Source organism: Mastigoproctus giganteus, chromosome 13 (genome assembly GCF_048544385.1).
Source record: "Mastigoproctus giganteus isolate SK-2022 chromosome 13, ASM4854438v1, whole genome shotgun sequence".
NCBI classification, from domain to species: domain Eukaryota; kingdom Metazoa; phylum Arthropoda; class Arachnida; order Uropygi; family Thelyphonidae; genus Mastigoproctus; species Mastigoproctus giganteus.
Genome location: NC_143587.1, coordinates 155,437,980 through 155,463,155, shown reverse-complemented (window position 1 = coordinate 155,463,155; position 25,176 = coordinate 155,437,980). Strand labels below are relative to the sequence as shown.

Below are 25,176 nucleotides of genomic sequence, written 5' to 3'. Positions count from 1 at the left end.
ATTCAGATAGCCCTGCAGCATTTCATAACCACCTACCACTCGAGAGCAGTAATATACTGTGATTCATTAAGTGTAATCCAAGTCCTACAAAACACAAGCAATATAACCCATCCAGTACTCTGGCAAATTAAACGGATACTAACAGACTTCACAAATAAAAAACAAGATATACGTTTCTGCTGGATACCAGGACACAAAGGGATAAAAGGAAATGAAGAAGCGGATAGAATTGCAAAATCAACCAATAACCTTCAAGAACAATATTTCACAGTTCCACATAATGACTACAAGCCAATCATTAAAAATCGCTGTCTAACCCAATGGCAAGAACTCTGGCAAAAACAAACATGGAATAAATTATATGAAATAAAACCAAAAGTTGAGCACTGGAAAACGAGTATAAGGAAATCAAGGAGAGAAGAAGTTGTCCTGACCAGATTGCGGATAGGCCATACGCATTTAACAAATGGTCATCTATTACGTGCAGAAGAACCCCCAAGATGCCAAGTATGCAATACTATCCAAACAGTTAAACATATACTAATAGAATGCCCAACATATGAAAATGATCGACACCGAATTTTTTCATCATTATATAAAGGAAACCAAAACATCACCCTTGAAGATCTTATAGGTGACAAAGAACACGTGTCAGATATTTTTAGATTCATACAAACAATCAACATATACCATCTGCTTTAAATAATAGTATAATACCGCAGAAACAGTTAACCTTTCACATTCGAACAAGATTTATATAAAGAGAACATTGTATAATCAATGAACTGGCGCACTATGATCTCCGTTGTCGATGCGCCAATAAACACCAAAACAACAACAACAACAGCTCTTCATGGACTAATGTTATTAGTGGAGTCCCTCAGGGTTCAGTGTTGGGTCCATTGTTGTTTTCTGTATTTATAAATGATATTGATGATGGTATATCAGGCTTAATGTCCAAGTTTGCAGACGATACGAAGGTTGGCAGGGTTGTTAATGACAGTAAACTGCTGCAACAGGATCTAGTAAATTTGAGCTGATGGGCTGAGAGGTGGCAAATGAAGCTTAACATTGACAAATGTAAAGTACTACATATGGGAAGCAGTAATCCCAGAGTAACGTATCAACTCTGTGGTACTACACTGACAATGGTAGAGAATGAAAAGGACCTGGGGGTAATCGTGCAGGCAGATATTTTCTTAGCAGTGCAGACGGTCTGCAAGAGTAGCTCATGGTGTCTTGTCAATGATATACAGGAATTTTGTCTAGCAAGGATAAGGAGGTGATAATTCCTTGTATAAGGCAATAGTCAGGCCACACCTTTAGTACTGTATACTGGTCTGGAGGCCTCATTTTAAGAAGGATGTAGAGATGTTGGAACGAGTACAGAGAAGGGAAACAAGATTAGTGAATGGAACAAAGCGTTGCTCTTACGAAGAAAGGTTTAAGTTTTGCAAATTACTGTGTCTGGAGACTAGTCACCTGCGAGGTGATCTGATTGATTTGAATAAAGCCTTGAATGGTTTGAGCATGCTCAACGACAGACGGAAGTTTGCGTTTAGCCATCGGGTGGGTGATTGCTGGAACAAACTTCCATCTGTCGTTGTAGAAGTTGATTGCTTAAATAGATTCAAGGCAGAACTTGACAAACATTTGGAGCGAGTGGATGGGTGAAATAAGGGTTTTTTTTTTTTTTTTTGTTTTGGCTGATGATATATAAGCGTGCTTTCTTGCATCATGTGCCTTTGCTAAGGAGGTTAGGCAGGCGAAGGCAGATTATGAGAAATCTTTGGCAGAGGATACAAAGAAAAATAGCAAAGAGCTCTTTACTTATGTTAACTCTAGAAGGAAAGGAATGAATCAGATTGGACCATTTAACATAGATGGATTCACTATTGATGATCATGCTCAGGGAGCTGATAAACTGAATGAGTCTTTTGCATCTACATTCACACATGAAGAGTTATTCAATGAGGCGAGTGCCAGAAGTTTATCAAACTCTAAGAGGGAGCTAAGTGATTTTGAAATAACTGAGAGCAAAGTGGAGAAGAAATTGTTGCAGTTAAACATAAAAAAGGCACCTGGGGTGGACGGGATCTATCCAATTATATTAGCACGTTGACTGCTGTGTCGACTGTATATTTCCAACACCGTTGTTTCAGTGGGAGCTGCATCGGCTGACGATTGTTGGAAATTTATGTTATTTTTGAAAAGTGTGGCCTCCCGTGTTACATGTGATGAAATTTGCTTGGTGCTATGAGAAAAAATAAGGAAGTAACTGGTCATTATTTAAAAATTCTTTATTATTACAAATTTTATAATTACAAAATTATGAAGTTTATGGTGTTGTCCAAAACACTCCAAACACATGAAAAGGTGATGAATACAGTCTGGGCAATTCGTCAAAACTCTTTTCCCCTTTCTTCTAGCATGATCTTCCTTCAGACTCGTTCAGTTTTGCATAACAAAAAACGCACATCCTTCTAACTTTCTTGTTGTTTGCGTCGAATTTTGTCGTTAGTATATGATTGTTACCTCATTTTGGCTTTCACGTTTCTCTTTCCGTTCTATAGTTAGCAAATCCATAACTAACTCTTCCTGAAAGTTTCTTATTTTTATTTGTTTTCCCATAGCACTCTTGTATACCACGTACTCATTGACAACTGATATTCCGAGTATATAGTCTATTGCTAATATCCTGTACTGCTTTACCCCATTTCTTAGTGTTGTGGCATACGAACCCATTTGATCATTGCCTTCCTTTCCCTCCCTTATTGTAAGCTAGAATAGAAAGTTTTTTTTTTTTTTGCTTCTTTCCTTCTTCCTTTACTGGTGGAGGGTCTATCAACCATTTCTGGGGCATGCTTTGTTAGTAATCTCACATCACAAGCATCTCACCACTTTAGAACAATAATTCCATTTTTTTCTTCCTTGACGATCATCTCCCCTTTATTTACCTTTCAGTACATGACTTCTTTGGGCATAAATTTTTTATTCACTTGTAACATACCAACAACATGAGTTTTTTTATGAAGAAACGATTAAACCAGATGGTAGCTGGTGTAAAAGTTGTCTACGTACAAGGTGCGACCTTCATTTAAAAGTCCTTGCAATAACTCTTCGCAGACCTTTGCAGCTAAACCTGCGGATTTTATATAATTTTCTTTTCAGATTTACCTGAATAGATCTTGTTCGACCAGGTATATCCTTCAGTGGAATATAACTTGAACAGCTTGATTCCATACCTGTGCACTTTATTTGGAATATATTGTTGGAATATCAGCCTGCCCCTCCAAGGAATAAGAGTTTTGTCAATTACGAAATCTTAGCTGGGGGGAAATATTTTCTGATATTTCAGCTGCAAAACATCTATCAGGTGTTGTATCTTACTGAGCCTGTCCCCTGGAATAGGGGTTTCATTGTCTGAAAAGTGAATGAGTTGCAACAACAATTCAAATCTGTTGCAAGGCATAATTTTTGTTACTAAATTATTTTTATAGATAGGTTTGGTTGACCATTAAGATGCAATACTGCCCAATCTTACCAATCCCATCCACATAAGAAGCCTGAAAAACTTTCTAATCTCATCAGCAGTTGTTGAAACCCACATTTTTTAGACGACTGCCATGAATCTCGGGTACTCTGAATTTTCTGTTCGGCATATCTGTTTGTTTCCATTACAATAAGATTTATTACTTCTTCATTAAAAAATAATGAAAATGCTCAAGATTAGTAATGTTTCTTGATACATCTATTTGCAGTCCCGATTTGCCTTTAAAATCAAATCTTTTTTGGCATCCTTCGTATTCAGTCCATTCAATAGTGTCATTTGTTTCAGTCGCTTCAATCTCAGGTTCTTCGGTATTTTCAAATTGCTCATCCGTGTCTTGAATTCCCTCCGGTCTTGAAGCACTTCTTCAATATTTTCTGGTATTATTATTATTATTATTAGCCATATGGTGCAAGGAAGCCTGAGGCTTATGCTGCACCGGCCAAAAAAAAATTTTTCCCTATTACCCTGAGAGAGAGAGAAGTAGAAAGGAATCACCAAGAAAGAGAAGAATGATGATATCCAGCTCAGGACCCTGGGTGTGCCAAGCCCATACTCACCAGATGTAAGCCCTTGGGTGTATTTCAGTATCTCCTTCATTTGAAGAAATATCCCAGTCAGGATCTTTTACCGAATCATCAGAGTCGAAATCTTTTTCATCTTCAGAACTACTACTAATATTTTCAGCAATTCCTGTTCTTTTAGTAATTTTCTTTTGGTCATTGTTGTTTAGAATTTTTTTTTTTTTTTTTTACAATGCACTTGTACAAACTTATGGAGAAACACAACAGAATAATAATGGGGATAATACAGTGTGCTGATGAACTTGTTTTCATAAAATCTCTAACAATACTGACAAACTTATTGCAATGTTTGAGAGTTTATTTTATCGTGATTAGTTTTATTGCAACATGCACCACGTGCTGTAAACTAATCACAAAAGACCTTTGTATGTATGCCGTAATAGTGTCATATGCATGTGGCCGACACAGCATCCCAAGAAATAAAGTAACCAACTGGGCCACGTCGGCCACATATATGCGACATAAAAAAAGACTCTTTTTTGATATTTTAAGCGAAAAAACTATATAACACTGACATTTCAATATTTATTTTAGAATTACTAATCAAATTATGTACTAAATATATTTTGCCCCCCGGGGATTTTTTCTTAAACTAGCTTGGCAGTCAACATGTTAAAGGAGGCAGCAAAGGAACTAAGCAAATCCTTAGCCATAATTATGAGAGCTTCCTTGGACTCAGGGGAGGTCCCCATGGATTGGAGGTGTGCAAATGTATCACCAATTCACAAAGGAGTTCAAAAGATCACACAACTAACTATCGATCTGTTAGTTTAACTTGTGTTCCGGGGAAAATAATGGAATCACTGGTTAAAGAAGCATTGCAGGATCATCTAGACAAGACTACAGTAATAGTTAAGACACAGCATGGGTTTGTTAAAGGGAGGTCTTGTCTGACCAATTTGATTGGATACTATGATGTGGTCACAAAGGAACTGAATGCCAAAAATAATTTTGATGCCATATACTTGCATTTCAGGTAAGCTTTTGATACTGTTGCACATTGGAAGACTGCTGTACAAATTGGAGAGGTATGGCATTAAGGGTAAGTTGCTACAATGGATAAAGGGATAGTTTTTGATGGGCGACAACAGTGAGTGGTAATCAATGGACACTGCTCTTTGTGGACAAATGTTATTAATGGAGTTTCCTAGGGTTCGGTGTTAGGCCCATTGTTGTTTTATATATTTATCAATGATATTGATAAAGGTATATCAGGCTTAATGTCCAAATTTGCAGATGATACAAAGATTGGCAGGGTTGTTAACAACAGTAAAGACAGTATGCTACTCCAACTGGATCTAGACAAGTTGGGCAAATGGGCTGAGAAGTGGCAACTGAAATTTATCATTGACAAATACAGAGTACTGCATATGGGTAGCAATAACCCAAGAGAAACGTACCAACTATGTGGTACACTCAGAGAAGTGGAAAGTGAAAAAGACCTGGGGGTAAGTGTGCAGTTAAATATGAAGTTCGCTGAGCAGTGCAGACTGGCTGCCAGGGCAGGTCAATGATATATAGTAATTTTGCTAGCAGGGACAGGGAGGTGATTATCCCGTTATACAAGACAATGGTCAGGCCACACCTAGAGTACTGTGTACAAGTCTGGAGGCCTCGTTTTAGGAAGGATGTAGAGTTTCTAGAACAAGTACAAAGAAGGGCAACGGGATTGGTGTGAGGGGAACAAAGGGGTGTTCTTACCAAGAAAGGCTTAAGTTCTGCAAATTGCAGTGCCTGGAAAGTAGGTACCTGCGAGGTGATCTGATTGAGGTGTATAGGGCATTGAATGGGATGAGCAAGCTGAATGCTGATGGGATTCTTCCTCTTGCTCAGATTAAGAACCTGAGGGGGCATAGAATCAAATTGAGGAAAGACAGTTGTAGAATAGATGTGCGGAAATTTGCCTTTAACCAGCAGGTATTTGATTGGTGGAACAGATTTCCATCTTTTATTGTGGAAGTTGATGGCCTAAATAAATTTAAGGCTGAGCTAGACAGGATTTGGAATGAATGGAGGGGTGAATGGGAGTGTTTTTTTCTTTTTTTTTTTTTTCTTTTTTTGCCTGATGCTGCATAAGCTTGCTTTCTTGCATCTTACGCCAATGGTAATGCTAAAGAGAAATACCATAAGGATGATGAAGAGAAAAAGACAGCCTTATTACATTTAATTCACTGTTCTATCTTTTGATCCCTATTCATGATGGAAAATCCTAGCAAACTGTGAAATCTAGCTGTGAAATTTTTAACTTTGAAACATCTGCACCATCTGCAGATGTTTCAAGAATAGAAGTCTATCTAGATCGTGGTGGCCAACTTAATTTGCAATGTGATGCGATCTACCATCTCAAGAATTTTATTGCACATGGTTAAAAAAAGGTAACCAACACATATTGAAAAATGTTGCTTATAAATTTTAAAATTAAATACAATTCAGAATTCTTATTTTAAATTCATACATACATAAATTTTTAATTTATGTGAAGTTTGTGTCTTGATGTCATCTGTCAAGCTTTCAAAATCGAGGATATACTGTGATAAGGCCGACTGTATAGAATATTCTGTATGCAAGTCTGTAAGAGTAGAATGATTCTTCGTTTTTGTTTGTTCCAAATGCGAAAAGGCCAATTTAAATTTAAAAGTTCACCGCATTTTTTTACAGTTGTAAAAAAATGCGGCAAACATATTTCTTCTCTGATCTGGCTTTTAGGACGATATCGCTTCGCAATGTAATAATTTCATTTTCAAGTAATATTTTCTCCATGTGAAAAATCACAGTGATTTTTTTTCTGTGATTTGTTTTGATCTAAGTCGACATTAAATGGATAAGAAATATATTGAACAATGTTTTCAATTGTTTCAAAATCATCCACAACTTTCTCAATTTCAGAAACATATTTCTCACTATTAAATACAAAAACAGGATATTTTTGCAAATGATCTTTCATATTTGCAAAATGATCAAATTTTTTTTTCTTTGAGCTCCTTAGCCATTGCCAAAAATTGATATTTAGCAGAAATACTATTAATCATGTCACCCACATTTTTATTTTTTCCTTGTAATTCCAAATTCAGATCACACAACCACTCCGTATCTTGTAGCTGCTGATAATCATCTCCCCTTTAACAATTTTTTTAATTTCATTCAGCAAATATCGAAATCTCTGTAGAAACTTACTCTGACTCAGCCACCTCACATTTGTGTGTAATATCAGATCTGGTTCATTTTCATAGAGTTGCATTTTGAAAAGTCTCCTTTGAAGAGATTGTCCTCTGGAATTCACGATTTTGAAAGCTATGTCAATAACATTTAGTATTTAATCTTTTGCTGGCTAATGCTATTGGTGGATGATACAGTGGTAACTCAAAAAATTTGGGAATTCATCATCCTTTTGACACAATTTAATTTAATTTTTTCAATAAAATTTTTGAATGCATTAAATATGCCAAGAGCTCTAGTTCTGTCTTTTAACAAAACCATACCCAGCAGTTCTTCTCTAGTGGCAGAATCATCAAAAACCATCTGAATAAAAAGGAGCAATTGAGCTGTATCATTGACATCTGTAGATTCATCCAGTTGTAAAGAAAAGGACACAGTTAGTTATATGAACACGCAATTGTTCGCTCACATTTTTATTCAGTTTTTTGATGTGTTGCATCACAGTATTTCAAGATAATTGCAGATCTTGAAGAACAATTTAATTTCATTTTTGTTCTTAAAATTTTCAAAAGGAGAATTGGTTATTTCTAAAAATTCATCTTTGATAAATTTTCTATCAGAAAATGGTTTGCATTTTTTGCAAGGTCAACTTTAAACTCACTTTAAACGATGCTACAGTTACTGCTTTAGATTGTAAATTAGGTGTCACATAGAAATTTTGTTGCACAAATAATCTAGATTTAAGTTCTTTGAATTTATTTTTTTAAGGTCACTATTAGGCAGAAAATCAGATTGGTATTTACCATGGAGTTCGTTGAAGTGCCTTTCTAAATTTCTGTTTTTGGGTCTAGCCACAGAAGCATTGCAAAACAAACAACAACATTTTACTCTTTTTTGAAGTATTCATTTTAAATCAAAGTGCATTAAATTAACATAAGTACTGTCCAGTTATTAATATTAAGTAAGCTAAATAAGAATTCTACACATGCTCTCCACAACGTAACTGCATGAATTTTTACTAGGCACAAGCCTAGCGGCTGCACGGCGACAAGAGTAGTCACATGGTTCAACAGATTTGTAATAAGCGTATGCAGTGGGGTGCATAATAATAATATTTAGATTTTGACTAATCTATTTTTTTATATATATTTAAAATTCGTCATGATCAACCGAAATTAAAGTTGTGATTGACTTGTTGGCCACCCCCGATCTAGATGATACTCAGAAACTTGGTGAACGTGGAAATGCAGAAAAATGCCTTGAAAATGTTGTACCAAAGATCATTTGAGAATTATGAATGAACTTTAGTTAGTGAAACAGTTTGTGAATGGAAGTTCACAAGGCAAGATCAAGGATAGAATCAACACTAAAATCAAATTCGGCTCTGGAATAATCCTTCAACAAGGACAGGAAGATCATCTTAGCATTATGACACCCTGAAAAATCTGTGATTCAATCATCCAATACCAACCATGTTTCATGTTATTAAACTCAAGACTTACCTCCTGGGGCAAACTGGTGGAATTGGATTGTTTTCAGGTGCCTCCCTACATAAGACAACGCAATGTATCTGGGAGTAGCCCTGAACAATTCCACTAGTAAGACCATGATATTTAACCTGGACCACTGCAGACCTATCGTAAAAATAGTTTCACATTAAATCTGAAAACAAAATGTAACATTGGCCTAATTTTGCTTAGGATGGTTTGTATATATTTCAGTTTACCAAATAATGCATATTTTGATTTTGTTATACAAGAACTATGTAATGTCTTTTTTCTTTCCAGTATAAACAGATTTTAAAATCTGACTTGTATTTATAGGAAGTGAAAGTAGTAGCAGTGAGCATAGCTTGCCTATTCATGCCGTTAACACATTATTAGCCATGGACAGCAAACAGCCAGGCTCTACAGGTAAAATATTGAAAAACATTGGTGAACAGGATATGAGGATAGACACAGGACAGTTCAAACCTGATGCGCTTTGGAAACGAAATCTTGCAGGGTGAGAAGGAAAACTGTTCATATTGTTGCTATTCTTAATAAATTAATATGCTTCTTTTCTTTTTATTCAGTGAGGTTAATCTAGTAAACACTAAAACCGGAACTGTTGATCTTCTTTGAGTTTTTTTTTTTTTAAAGGTTTCAGTAGGTCATAATTGGAAAAGTTTTAGTGAAAATTGTCACCCGTATATGTAATGTTTGTCTGTAGAAGTGGGTGTGTGTGTTTGCACGCGCTCATGGGCCAACATACATTTTAATTAATCCTCCTCACTCTATTTGGAGCGGCACCTCCGTAGCCAGGTGGGAAGGAGCAGCAGTGCGTAGCACATACTTCTTGATTAGACCGGGGTTCGAGCCCGTCACCACCAAATACGGAGGATGCGGAAAGGTCAGGGAATGACCACCGCATTTCCTGGAGCAATATGGCCTTAGTTGCTAATGCTCCTAAAAACCAAATCACACAATCTATTTGGAGCATAGGGCATCCACAGCAATTCTCTCTCATCTGATTTGACTCTACTCCTCTCCATTTCTGTCAAAGACTCCGTAAGACATTTTTTTGGAGATCTCAATGTCATTTTTGACCTGTCCCTTTTACGTGTACCTTGTTCTATTTCAGTAATTTTTTTGCAATCCCTTTATTTAGTTTCTTAACACATGACCAGTTCATTCCATTTTTTTATAATTTCATTTCTGATTGGCATTTATTATGAATGCTTGTACTTTGTAATCCTTTGGATTGTATTCCATGTTTTTGATTTGTACCGTAGTTGTAATTTTATTTCTATTGCTTATATTATTGGAATTTAGTATATTATTCATCATCTGATATGCCACTTGCATTTTTGTATTGTATTTATTATAATATTCTCTGCACATTCCTGTTTTTTGGCTGTTTGCTAACAAGTGGCCCCAAATACTTAAATGTTATCAACTTACTCAATTCTTACTATGCCATTTTGCTGTAGGATTAATTTTGTTCTTAAACCAGATGTTTCAGATTATTACTAAAGTTATTTCCCTGTGGTGGGGCCAGAAACCTTTGCTGAACAGTTAACCTGCTAATGGCCAAAAGTAGCAAATATGGATTACAGTATGTTTCTGCCTTTAGAACCAGTAAGCTCTTGAAATAATGTCTTGAAAATTCAGCAGGAACACCAAAAATGATAAAACGACTCCAGTCAGGCGATCTATTAATTGAAACCACGCAAGCAAGACACTCTGAACTGTTATTGAAACTGTCAACTATAAGCAGAATCCCAATCAAAGTCATGCCGCTAATACACTGAACTCCTCTAAAGGAGTAATAAGTGAGTGGGATTTACTAAACGTCACCAAAGAAGAGATAGTTACGGAATTACAAGAACAAAAAGTAACACAAGCAAGGCGAATCATGATCCGGAAGGACAATAAACTAGTTCCAACACGAAATATCATATTGACATTCAGTACACCAAATTTACCAAACTCAGTGAAAGCAGGCTATCTCCACTGCCGAGTCCATGCATACATTCCAAATCCCTTAAGGTGTTTCAAATGCCAAAAATTCGGTCATTCTCAAACAACATGCAGAGGTGAAATTACATGTCCTAGGATTGCGGGGACATTTACCAAAATTTATTCACAACTTTCTCCAAAACACAACTTTTCAGGTTCGTTATCAAACAGTACATTCTCGTATCTTTATCCAAGAAGGTGTCCGACAAGGGTCAATACTTAGTGCTACTCTGTTTTTCACTTAGGCTGAACACTATAACCCACAACATTCCCAATACTGTCGAATTACCAAAGCATTCGATACAACTTGGAGATATGGAATCCTCCAAGACTTATACAAACTTGGACTGAGAGGTAACCTGCCTAGATTCATTCAGAATTTTCTTCACCTCAGGACCTTTCAAGTAAGATTCCAGAATGAGCTGTCCAAAATTCACACGCAAGAAGGAGTACCTCAAAGATCGATTTTAAGTGCCACACTCTTTGCGTTACATACCAATAGCACTTTAAGAGACATCCCAGCCACGGTAGAAGTTTATATGTGTGCAGACGATCTTGCTATTTCCTGTCAATCATCGAACATAGCTACCATTGAAAGACAACTACAGATAGCAATAAACAAAATTGAAACTTGGACAGAAAGCAACGGCTATCGATTAACTGAGGGGAAAACAGCAGCAATACTTCTGTAAATTACGATCGCTTCATACGGAACCCATATTAAAACTGAAAGGCAGAGAAATACCGATGACAGACTCCATAAATTATTGGGTCTGAATTTAGACACCAAATGAAATTTTCATAAACATGTAACCTATCTACAAACTACGTGCCTCCAGAAACTAAACATCCTTCGTGCAGTATCCTCAACATCTTGGGGTGCTGACAGACAGTCATTGCTGAATTTATATCGTGCTCTAATCCGGTCACGATTAGATTATGGAGCTATAATATATGCATCAGCTAAAGACAGCATCTTATAGTCTGTGAACTCCATTCAACACAGTGCCCTACGATCAGCACTAGGTGCCTACAGAACCTCGCCAGTACAGAGCTTGTATATAGAAGCACACGACCCTCCGCTTTATCTTAGAAGACAACACCTACTCTGCCAATACGCTGCCAGAATAAGTGGCTTTCCAACTCACCCCTGTTGTTGTATACCTCAACCAACCTCTATGGCCAACACTTTATGAATCCAAGCCTAATGAACCCAGACCTGCTGGGATTCGTCTTCAAGAAGTAATACAAAAGTGGAAAATTGATCTCAATAAAATTGCAGAAAGTGCAAATATGCCTTTACCTCCATGGAATAGACATGATATAAACATTGATCTTTACTTTGCTCAGTGGTCAAAAATTTGACCACTCCATTCCATCACTTAACATCCGCAGTTACATGCCAATTATACTTCGCAACGCACTGGGAAACTCATAATCTATACGAATGGCTCTAAGTCCCAATCACATGAGATGCAGCAGCCGTGTTCCCTTCGCATGTAATTTCAAAATCCCTTCCAGTTGAGTGCAGCATACTATCTGCAGAACTGTATGCTATACAGCTTGCATTAAGTAAAATATGTCAACAGTCATCCCTCTCTGTCTTAATATATACCAATTCGCTCAGTGCTATCTCAGTCATACAGGATATACAACATTCTCATCATCCCCTTCTACAAGAAATTAGCTTTCTTATCTACCGATGTCAAAAAAAACACTCTGAAATAACTCTTTGCTGGATTCCAGGACATTCTGGAATAGAAGGCAACGAAAAAATAGACAATGCAGCCAAGTCAGCATCAGAACTATCAAACAAAACAATGATAGTACAATACACTGATTTCAGACCAATTATTATTAGAGCAAGTGAAGTTGAATGGACTCAAATATGGGGAAATCAAACTAATAATAAACTCCAAGAAATAAAACTGAATCCAGAAATATGGAAATCAAGCATCAGAAAAAGTCGCAAAGAAGAAGTAATGCTTGCGAGACTACAAACTGGCCACACTCACCTTACGCATTATCATCTACTAGCTAATGAGAATCCCCCTCTCTGTTTTCAATGCCAAGTTCAGCTTAGTGTCAAACACATCCTATTAGTATGCCCATGCTTCAGGAATTCCAGACTACTTTGCTTCCAAAGTCTATGTAATAACCAGAATCCACCTACCCTACAACAGATATTAGATAGCTCTGCAAATCTAGAGGAACTGTTTAATTTCATTCGGAAAATCCGATTTGACTAATGAATCCGAAAATATTTACAAAAAAAAAAACCTGGAAAGACTTGATGCCCTTGTCTCAAAACCCTTAATCAACAAGAACAACTGTCGAATTATACATGTACGCTGATGATCTCACTCTATCTTGCAGATCAAAAAATATTCATACTATTGAAAGACAGCTGCAGCTCTCCATAAATAAGCTAGAAATATGGACACAGCAAAATGGATATCGTATATCAGAACAAAAAACAGTTGCAATTCACTTCTGCAAAAAATGCAAGCTGCATCTGGAACCGGAACTTCGGCTAAAGAACCACCTGCTACCACTCACCAGTAATCATCGTTTCCTAGGTTTAATGTTGGACACCAAACTTAACTTTGTTTCTCACATAACATATCTCCGAACTGTTTGTTTAAAGAAACTAAATATTCTTCGGTCCATTTCTGCCATTAAATTGGGTGCCAATAGATACTCTCTCCTACATCTGTATCGTACTCTTATCAGGTCTCGATTAGATTATGGAGCTGTTGTCTATGACTCTGCTAGGAAAAGTGCACTAACCAAACTGAATACCATCCAACATAGTGCCTTTCATACTTTGCTAGGAGCCTTTAGAACATCCCCTGTCCAGAGTCTGTATGTAGAGGCATATGAACCTCCACTTCACCTTAGAATGAAAATGCTGTTCCTTAATTATGCAGCCAAAATTCAAAGCCTTCCAGCCCATCTTGTTCGGCCATTGCTTCTCAACCTTGATTGGATCACGTTCTACAACAGCAAGGTTACTGAAAATAGACCCACTAGTAATTCGACTAAAAGAATTAATACATGCCTGGGACATAAACTTTGACAACATGCTTCAAGAGAATGATGTACCTGATCCACCCTGGTCTGTAACTCTCCCTCACTGTGATACCTATTTTCGGCAATGGGGAAAGAAATCCCTGCCAGATGAAAGAATTAAACAGCTACATAAAGGCCATGCCCTCAATAATGCTCAACGCTGTATAATATATACAGATGGTTTGCAAACAGACTCTTCTGTTGGTGCTGCAGCTGTCTTTTACACTTTCTATATCTCTACCAGTTGAGTGTAGTGGTTACCCTGCAGAATTGGCGCCTCCGTAGCCAGGTGGGAAGGAGCAGCAGTGCGTAGCACATGCTTCTTGATTAGACCGGGATTCAGCCCGTCACCACCGGAGACGGAGGATGCAGAAAGGTCAGGTAATGACCACTGCATATTCCCGGAGCAATATGGCCTTAGTTGCTAATGCTCCTAAAAACCAAACAACAACAACACTGCAGAATTATACGCAATGAAATTAGCCCTAGAAAATATAAACACTTCCCACAATACTAGCAGTATAATATACACGGATTCCATGAGTGCAGTGTCTGCATTAGACAATAAACTTTCAATATCGCATCCTATCATAAAACAATTTTTTCCTGCCTAGACCACCTACAAAGTAAGAATCATGCAGTGTTATTTTGCTGGATCTCAGGGCACTCTGGTATCACAGGTAATGAGAGAGCAGATCAGGCAGCCAAACAACCAATCAGTACAATACCATCACATTACCAAGTACCATACATAGATTATTTGAAGCACATTAAAAAAATCTATACAATTCAGTGGTCTGAAATCTGGAGGTCACAAACGAACAACAAATTGCTCGAAATCAAAGAGGAACCAGCACGATGGAAATCTAGCTTCAGGCAAAACAGACAAGAAGAGGTTGTGCTAGCAGGATTGTGCATAGGGCATACACATCCAACCCATATATATCTACTCAAGCAGGATGTCCCACTTACCATCAAGCATATACTCTTAGATTGTAAAAAATTTCTGAAAAAATAGTTTCCTTTCACTGTCACAACTGAAAGAGCCTCTATCACTTGCCCATGTTATTGGAAACAATGCAAATTTAAATGAACTATTTACCTTTCTTAAGCAGATACAAATATATGATTTTCTATGATGACAAACTGGACCGAAATTTTATATAAAAACATGTCATCGGAACAGGCACATTTGGGCCCTAGTTGCCCTTGTGCCCAAAAACACCAATACTAATACCACTAATGGGCATTCCGTACATCGCCAGTTCAGAGCCTATAAGCTGAAGCAACCGAAACCTCTTTACATCTGCACAGAGAAATGCTTCTGTTAAACTATGCAGCAAAGGTTAAAGGGCAACTAGTCAACCCTACTCGGAATGAACTTTTCTCACCCAAATAGGGAAAATCTTTACATAGCCTACCCATCAACAGGGATACACCTGCATTCCCTGCATGCCTAAATTATAAATTGTGTGATTGGCAAATTGACCTTAGCATGATACAGCCGGCCACTTCGCGTACAGTTTCACCCTGGATGTATCACATACCACTGTGCGACCTTTCACTCACATCGTTGGGGAAACATACCTTATCCCAGCAGAACATACTTCAAATTCGTGCCGTATTGAGAACCCAGCATGCAGAGTACACGCCAATCTACTTGGACGTATCTAAAACTGACACCCGTGTTGGTGCAGCAGCAGTATTTCCCAACCTTACTATAGCCTAGAAACTCCCCATTGAATGCAGTAGTTACACTGCAGAACTCTATGCTATCTACATAGCGTTAAATTTCACCCTCTCAGCAACTATTAGCATTAGCATTAGCATTAGCATTAGTAGAGGCATTTGATGCAAGAAAGCAAGCTTATGCAGCATCAGCCAAAAAAAAAAAAAGTAACATAAATAAATAAAAATAACCACTTCCACTTCACCCCTCTGTTCGTTCGAAATACCTGTCCAGCTGAGCCTTAAACTTATTTAGGCTATCAACTTCCACGACAAGGGATGGAAGTCTGTTCCACCCACCAACCACCCGCTGGCTAAAGGCAAATTTCCGCACATCTATCCTACATCTGTCTTTCCTCAATTTGAATTTATGCCCTCTCAGGTGATTTTTCTGAGCTAGAGGAAGAATCCCATCAGCATTGAGCATGCTCAAACCATTCAAGGCTTTGTACACCTCTATCAGATCACCCCGCTGGTGCCTAGTTTCCAGACACTGTAATTTGCAAAACTTAAGCCTTTCTTCGTAAGAGAACCCCTTTGTCCCATTCACCAATCTAGTTGCCCTTCTCTGTACTCGTTCCAGCAGCTCTACATCCTTCCTGAAATGAGGCCTCCAGGCCTGTATACAGTACTCTAGGTGTGGCCTGACCATTGCCTTATACAAGGGAATAATCACCTCCTTATCCCTGCTAGAAAAATTTCTATATATCATTGACAATACACCATGAGCTACTCTTGCAGCTCGTCTGCACTGCTCAGAGAACTTCATATCTGCCTGCACCACCACCCCCAGGTCCCTTTCATTCTCTACCACTGTCAGTGTAGTACCACAGAGTTGATACGTTGCTCTGGGGTTGCTGTTTCCCATATGTAGTACTTTACATTTGTCAATGTTAAACTTCATTTGCCACCTCGAAGCCCATCTGCTCAACCTTTCCAAATCCTGTTGCAGCAGCATAGTGTCAGTAGTGTCCTTGACAACCCTGCCAACCTTTGTATCGTCTGCAAACTTGGACATTAAGCCTGATATACCATCATCAATATCATTTATAAATACAGAAAACAATAAAGGCCCCAATACTGAACCCTGAGGGACTCCACTAATAACATTAGTCCACGATGAGCAGTGTCCATTGATTACCACTCTCTGTCTTCTCCCCCTCAACCACCCCTTTATCCATAGCAGCAACTTGCCTCCAATGCCACACTGCTCCAATTTGTGCAGCAGTCTTCCATGTGCAACAGTATCAAAAGCCTTTCTAAGATCCAAGTATATAATATCAAAGTTATTCCCTGCATCCAGTTCTTTTGTGACTGCATCATAGTATCCAATCAAATTGGTCAGGCAAGACTTCCCTTTAACAAAACCATGCTGTGTCCTAGCTATAACTGAAGTCTTGTCTAGATGATCCTGCAGTGCTTCTTTCACCAGTGCCTCCATTAATTTTCCGGGAACAGAAGTTAAACTCACAGGTCTATAATTACTTGTGTCAGCCTTTGATCCCCCTTTGTGAATTGGGGTCACATTTGCACATCTCCAGTCAATGGGTACCTCCCCTGAGTCCAAGGAAGCTCTCATAATTATGGCTAAGGGTTTGCTTACCTCCTTTGCTGCCTCCTTTAATATAACTGGATAGATCCCATCCACCCCAGGTGCCTTTCTTGTGTTTATCTTCAACAATTTCTCCTCCACTTTGCTCTCAGTTATTACAAGATTCTCTAGCTTACTGCTAGAGTTGAATACACCTCTGGCATTCCCCTCGCTGAATAACTCCTCATGTGTGAATGTCGATGCAAAATATTCATTTAGTTTGTTAGCTACCCGAGCAGGGTCATCAACAGTTGACCCATCGATCTCAAGTGGACCAATCTGATTCATCCCCTTCCTTCTAGAGTTTACATAAGTAAAGAACTCTTTGCTGTTTTTCTTCGCATCCCTTGCCAAGGATCTCTCGTAATCTGCCTTCGCCTGCCTAACCTCCTTTGTAACTTGGTTACAGATCAACTTGTATCTATCATAGGCATCCGTGTCACGTGTTAATTTGTATGTATCCCATGCATTTTTCTTCTCTGCCATATGCCTCATTAGTTCATCTGACAACCATTTAGGCCTAAACCTTGAACAATATTTCTTAGTTGGTATGTAAAGCCTAGTAGCTTCCACGATAAGTTCTTTGAATGCTTCCCATTTTGAATTTGCTGTTGGCAATATCATCAGTTGATCCCACTGTATAGAATTTAAATACTGTCTCAGTCCATTGTAGTCGCCTTTACGAAAGCAATACCCCTTCCCTTTACCCCTAATGGTAGTTACCTCTTTGAGTAACTCCCACTTCAGCACACTGTGATCACTGCCACCAAGTGGTTCATTTATCTGCAGATTCTGAATGCATGAAGAATCACTACTGATAATCAAATCAAGAGTATTACTCCCTCTAGTTGCCTCCCGAACATGCTGATGTAGAAAACAATCATCCAATAAATCCACAAAAGCCTTGCTACTGTGTGAGTGACCAGCCCCCAAATTCCAGTCAATATCTGGGAAATTAAAATCCCCCATTATAAGACTCTCTGATTTACTGGCCCACTCTATTTCTCCGAACAGTTTCTTATTATACTCATCAGAGTCATTAGGCCTATAGCACACTCCTACTCTCAATTTTGATCTCCCAATGCTTATGTCACACCAAACTGACTCGACACTGCACTGTCCAGCGATGTCGACTGGCTTCACTTCCTTGGATTTTATGTGTTTCTTAATTAATAGCATAACCCCTCCTCCCTTCCTATCCTGTCTATCCTTTCTGTACACATTGTACTCCCCAAATTCCAGTTCTGCATTTCTTATATCTGTGTGACACCACGTCTCTGAAATCCCCACAATATCTGCCTTTGATGTTTTGAGCAATACCTCAAATTCATCAAATTTATTTACTAAACTCCTAGCATTGGTGTACACACAAGTATACATGCACCTGTTCTTTTTCTTAGCTACCCTAACACAACCCATGTGTTTACTTGTACCCCAATGATTCCCAGCAGTGTCTGAAATATCCTGCATCTTATTTTCCAGGCTGCGGCTCATTCCAATAGAAGCAGTGCAAGAATCACTTTCACCTCTGCCAGTGGCTACTGTTAATCTATTAGTCCTTGTATCCCCCCAATCTAGCAGTTTTCCGACCCACCTAACATTGCCTCGATAGCATCAGCAAACATTCTTGCACCCTTTCTATTTAAGTGTTTTTCTATTTAAGTCTTTCTATTTAAGTGCTTTCTATTTTTCACAGCGCTATCTACACAGACTCAATTAGCGCTATCCAAGCTGTACAGCAGAATAAAAATCATCATAACCCCCTATTCTTACACATTTGGAACACCATGACCAAGTTAAATAAGAATAAACAACAAATTCTCTTTTGTTGGATCCCTGGTCACGTAATTGATGGAAATGAACGTGCGCGACCTAGCTGCCAAAACTGCTACAGATCCTGTAGATCAACCCTTTAGCATACCACTTTCTGATTTCAAATTAATTATAAAGAAGCATAGTGTTGAGCAATGGCAACATATCTGGCAAAACCAAGTTGGTAACAAACTGTTCCGTATAAAGAAAGAACTCAAGCCTTGGAATTCTAGTACACTTGAGAATAAACATGAAGAAGTAGTACTGTCGATTACTTCATAGTCCCGCTTGGGATTGAGGTTGTGGTGGGTGGACCAGAAGTGTTCCGCGATTGCGGACTGGTCGATCTCAGCAAGGCGAATCGCTCTGTCGTGTTCCGCAAGGTGGTCTTGAAGACGTCTCAAAGTCTCTCCTATGTAGCAGCTGTCACAGTCTTTGCAGAGTATGCGGTATATTACACTGCTGCGTAAGAGAGGGGTGACCGGGGGTCTTTAAATTGGAAACTAAAGAACATAAGTTTCCTACCAAGCAACTGCACGCATTTTATGCGGTATTCTCGGAGGATTTTTGAGATCTGTCCCGACATGCCTGGATAGTAGCGAATGTAGGTGGTAGGTACATTGTCCTGAGTTGGTGGTCGACCACCTTAGTGGTCGATTACTATGAAGTAATTGACCACTCCCGACACTTTTGCCACCGCCTCTGGTTAGATTCACTCAATATATTGTGTAACTCGAGAGCCATGAACCACTGCAAAGGCATGAGACTACACGCCATCTTAGAGGCAACCGTTTTATGTCCAGAAAAATGCTGGAGAAACTACACACATCCATGCAACAACAATGATCACCAGTTTAATGATTGAATGTCCTACCTCATGCCCTTGCACGCCTCACTGCCCACACAACTGTGTCCGTTGAATAATTTTATCTCTAAAGTTTCCATTTTCTGTTGATAAAGAGGCACGTTTAGTCTCGAAAGCTACAGGTATCTATTTGTGATTAAAGATATTTTATTAAACTGGTTATATGCCTAATTATTTATAAACAACAGATGATTATTTGTCGGGGTAAAAGAAAATCACTCTCTCCCAATTCTTGAACGGGGCAGTTACAGTTGATTCACAGCGGTGTCCAACCTACGGCCCGCCAGGAAAGTGAACTAAAACAGCATTTAAAATTTTGTTAATTATTAAAAAATTTTTCTCATTAAATGTTTTGTTCGGTAAATGTAATTGTGTATTGTACTTAATAAAATTTTCGAATATTTTCAATTTTACTTTTACATGCAACAAGATATGGAAAAGGAACACACTAAAGAAATCTAACTTTGAATTTTTTTTGAATATGGCCTCTGTACGGGAAATGTTTGGACACCACTGCAGTAGAAGGTGGACCAGAGCCCATTGGGAATATCCCTTGATCTGCTCACTGCTGACCAGCGCGATTTCTCCGTATGTGGGACAGGTGGTCGGATAGGTTTTACCGGAAGTTCTAAGTTGTAGAATGGTAATCCCTTTAGCCCTTTTAATTCGTGTAGTAGCACTAATTGCTTAAATTGCCTGAAGGCCAGAAATGCGAACAATGCATACTGAGTATATTCTCTCCTAAGCCGTTCGTTATATGAAAATATTCTCGCTCAACGGAAAGTATTTTAAATGTAATTTCCAAGGGGAATTCAAAATAATTCGCTATAAAAGGACTTCGTTACACAGAGGTCCGACTGAGTAATTTAGAATTATAAAAATGGTTATACAGTTTTACATAGAAAATATCTTAATGCTAGACAGTGAAAATGCAAATTTAGTTAAATAATTTTAAGCTTATTTGAATAGCAATAAATTTACAGGATATTACAAATTTCTAAGTGCATTACATCCAGATTTCACACGTCACTGTTAATAAAGGTGCTGGTACGCCGTACCATTGTGTACCATCCCAAAAAAAGCACTGTGTGTGTGTGTGTGTGTGTGTATATATATATATATACATACACTTTCGACAAAGGTCACCAATCTCATGGCCCCGGGTGCCAAGCGTTATAGTGATCAAGCAATTTCCTGAGTGATTATTAGAGCGTTTTCTCAAAGATATAGTTCTGTTTCAGTTATAAAAGTTTTCTTACTTTCCTATTATTAGGCAACTTAGTCTTACAAATCGTAAGCTAGTTTAAGAAAGGAAAAACACCTTTCTTTTTTTCTTTAAATTAACGTACTAACTTTTATACCGCTTGGTCACTCTAGCGGCACTGCTCCTGCCTCCCCGTGGCGGGGCCGGTAACCTGGGAGGAGAAATTCACTCTCCCAGGGCTGAAAGGAGCAAAGATGGATAAAAATATATATCCACCTATAGAGCCATTGAGCTCAAGACGAGACAATATAAATGACAATGATAATGACTTCTCTCAACCCAAGAGGCTGAGAACAACCCCTCAAGAGGAGATACCATCATTCCTCATTCTACACTCTCTCTCAGAGCAGCCTCTGAGTAAGTTATCGCCATTCCTTATCCAAAAATGTATTGAGTCTGTTGCAGGTTCACCGAAAATGGTAAGGCGACTTCAGTCCGGGGATATTCTTGTAGAGACTAGTAAAGCGCAACACTCTGCAAAGTTATTAAAGCAGACTACCTTTGGTGGACAACCAATAAAAGTCACTCCTCATGCCACCCTAAACTCCTCGAAGGGTGTAATTGCAGAATGGGACTTAGTAAATGTATCAGAAGAGGAAATAGTCCAAGAGCTTCAAGAACAAAAAGTAATCCAAGCAAGGAGAATCCTGACTCGGAAAGATGGTATTCTTGTTCCTACAAGGAGTATAATACTCACTTTTAGTTCTCCTATCCTACCAACATCTGTCAAAGCTGGCTATCTTCATTGCCGTGTGCGTCCTTACATCCCGAATCCAATCAGGTGCTATAAGTGCCAAAAATATGGACACTCCCAAACTGCATGTAGAGGTGAGGCAATATGTCCAAATTGTGGATCAAAGGAACATAATCAATCTGAATGCACTGCTACTCCTCATTGCCCAAACTGTAAAGGTAATCACCCCAGCTTTTTCCAAAATATGCGAACTATGGAAACAAGGGAAAAAAATCCAAAAATATAAAGTCGAGAATAAAGTCACATACTCAGAGGCAAGAAGACAAATACTCATAACAGAACCAAAGCGTACATATGCCACTGCTGCTAAACAATGTCAGTCAGTAGGTATTCAAACAGATGTTACAGTTCCTCCAAATATATCCATCGCCGATTGGGCACGTTCCTTGCTCTCTGCTTCCAAACAGTGTCCTTCACAGCAAAAAGCTGAACAAGCCAGTAACACCCCAATTACCATTCCAACCGACGTGCCTCAAACAGCAAAACCAAAAGTGGCAGAAACTAAAGTTCTGAACCCACCAGTAGCTACGGGCATGGATGTTGACCAACGCAATGAATCAGATGATGGTATATTAGAACTGCATGCGACTGATGAGATGGATGTCACACGTCCCTACTTTCCAAAAAAAGAGAAAGGGAAATTGGATCGATCTAAGCAAGTTTCAACTAAAAAGCAGTCAGAAACAAAAATAAACAATAAAACCACTTAATGGAAAGATTCCTCCAATGGAATTGTAGAGGCTTTCGCAATACAAAAGACGATTTATATGATCTCATCGACCGGTATGATCTAGCAGGCATAGCCCTACAGGAAACCTACTTAAATGCACGAGTGTGTCCCACCATTAAAAATTACACCATCTTCAGACGAGATAGGAGAATAGACTCGCCAGCCTGTGGAGGAGTGGCAATTCTTGTTAGAAACAACGTTCCATCGAAACATATTGCTCTTCAGACCCCTTTTGAAGCAGTGGCAGTGCGTATTGAAATTGGCATCACTCTTACAATAGCGTCAATATATATCCCTCCTAATTTCTTATTCACTTCAGACGACCTAGAAAATCTAATAGACCAGCTACCATCTCCGTTCTGCTTGCTCGGAGATTTCAATGCACATCATTCGCTGTGGGGATCTCCAACAATTGACAAGAGAGGTAAGCTAATAGAATCCTTTCTTGATGCTTATCAACTCACCATTTTAAATACTGGCGAGCCAACCTACATTCATTTTTCGACTGGATCCATGAGTTCAATAGACCTCTCGATCTGTTCTCCCTCCTTATATACTATTATGGAGTGGTCTGTTCTTAACAATCCAATGAACAGTGATCACCTGCCAATCCTCTGCAAACTCCAAACACGAGCAAACTCCCCTTCCCCACGTCGCTCCATTTGGATATTCCGTAGGGCACACTGGAGTGAATATGCCTCTCATGTTCAATTAGATGATAAAATTATACAATCTCAGACCATAGAAAATGTCACGGAACACATTACTACTCAAATATTACTAGCTGCCACCATTGCAATACCAAAATCTTTACCAGGGAAACGGAAACACAGTAACTACTGGTGGAACCAAGATTGTACGCATGCGAAACGGGAAAAAAACAGATCTTGGAATTTATTTCGTAAATTCCCCACAACTAGTAACCTAATTAAATTCAAAAGACTAAGAGCCAAGTTCCGCAAAATAAGAAGAAATGCAAAGAAAGAAGCCTGGATCAGCTTCTCCTCAAGTATAAATAAGGACACAGATAGTAGAATCATTTGGAGGAAAATTCAAACGCTCAATGGCAAATATGTCCAGTCCCCAGCTACAATACTAAATTGGGAAGGGAAGGAGTTGTCATCACCAGCAGATATAGCAAATGCCTTAGCTGAATCATTTGCCAGCATATCAGCAATATCCACCTTTAACCCAACCTTTCAAAGAATTAAAGAATCTGCAGAAAAGCGTAAGATTAATTTTTCTACGGCAGTTTCACATCCATACAACCATCCATTCACATTCGCAGAATTAGTAGGGGCACTCAATAAAACACCAAATAGTGCTGCTGGTCCAGATGGGGTCTATTATATAATGTTAAAGCAACTTGACAACAGAGCAAAAACAACATTGTTAAAATATTACAACCGTATTTTCTTAGAAAATACCTACCCACTCTCCTGGCGTCACTCAATTGTTCTAGCCTTCCCGAAGCCAGGAAAGGATCGTACCTTTCCGCATAACTACAGGCCAATATCACTGACTAGTTGTCTAGGAAAAGTCCTTGAAAAAATGGTTCACAGGCGGCTAACGTGGTTCCTGGAAGCAAACAACTTACTAAACAGCAGCCAGTATGGATTTCGAAAGAACCGGTCCACGCTAGATGTGATGATAAAAGCTGAGGCAAGCATCCGAAATGCCTTTATAAGGAGAGAACATCTAGTCATGATCAATCTCGATATTGAAAAAGCCTTCGATACCACCTGGCGATATGGTGTACTAAAAGATCTCCATTCTTTCGGCTTGAGAGGTCAGTTACCTCAATTCATACAAAATTTTCTATGCAACAGAACGTTTCAGGTAAGGTATATGAACAATTTATCCAAATCATTTGAACAAGAGGAGGGTGTACCGCAGGGTTCTATTCTAAGTCCAACATTATTTGCAGTAAGAATTACAAACATGACACGGGAAGTACCAAATACAGTAGAATCCTATATGTTTGCCGATGACCTCATTATCTCCTGTCAATCCCAAACTATGAACATCATTGAAAGACAACTTCAAATTTCCATAGCTAAAATAGAATCATGGGCACTGCGGAATGGTTATTCTTTAGCCGAAAAAAAATCCACTGCAATTCACTTTTGTAAAAAACGAAAACTCCACCCGGATCCAGAAATATTTTTAAAAAACAGCCTGATACCTGTCACTAACAATTTTCGTCTGTTGGGGCTACATTTAGATAATAAACTTAATTTTGCTTCCCATATATCTTACCTTCGAACCACGTGTCTTAAAAAACTGAACATCCTAAGAGCCGTTTCCGCCATGTCCTGGGGTGCTGACAGAAGCTCTCTTCTCCATCTCTATAGAGCTTTAATAAGATCACGCTTAGATTATGGATCACCTGTCTATGACTCCGCTAGGAACAGTTCCCTATTACGACTGAACACCATACAGCATAGTGCCCTTAGGATAGCTGTGGGAGCCTTTAGAACATCTCCGATCCACAGCCTGTATATTGAGGCAAATGAACCTCCACTGCACCTAAGGAGAAAATCCTTATTATGTAACTATGCACTAAAGAT

General features: G+C 38.6%; 1 protein-coding gene across 1 annotated transcript in view; it reads left to right on the top strand.

Annotated features, from left to right (window-relative positions):
• Positions 1–25,176, top strand: part of pkaap (A-kinase anchoring protein pkaap) — a 392,730-nt gene that overhangs the window by 284,176 nt on the left and 83,378 nt on the right. Inside the window, exon 10 of the mRNA XM_090388075.1 lies at positions 9,114–9,294. Within this exon, the coding sequence (XP_090244201.1) occupies positions 9,114–9,294 (181 nt within the window). The remainder of the gene's footprint in view (positions 1–9,113; positions 9,295–25,176) is intronic.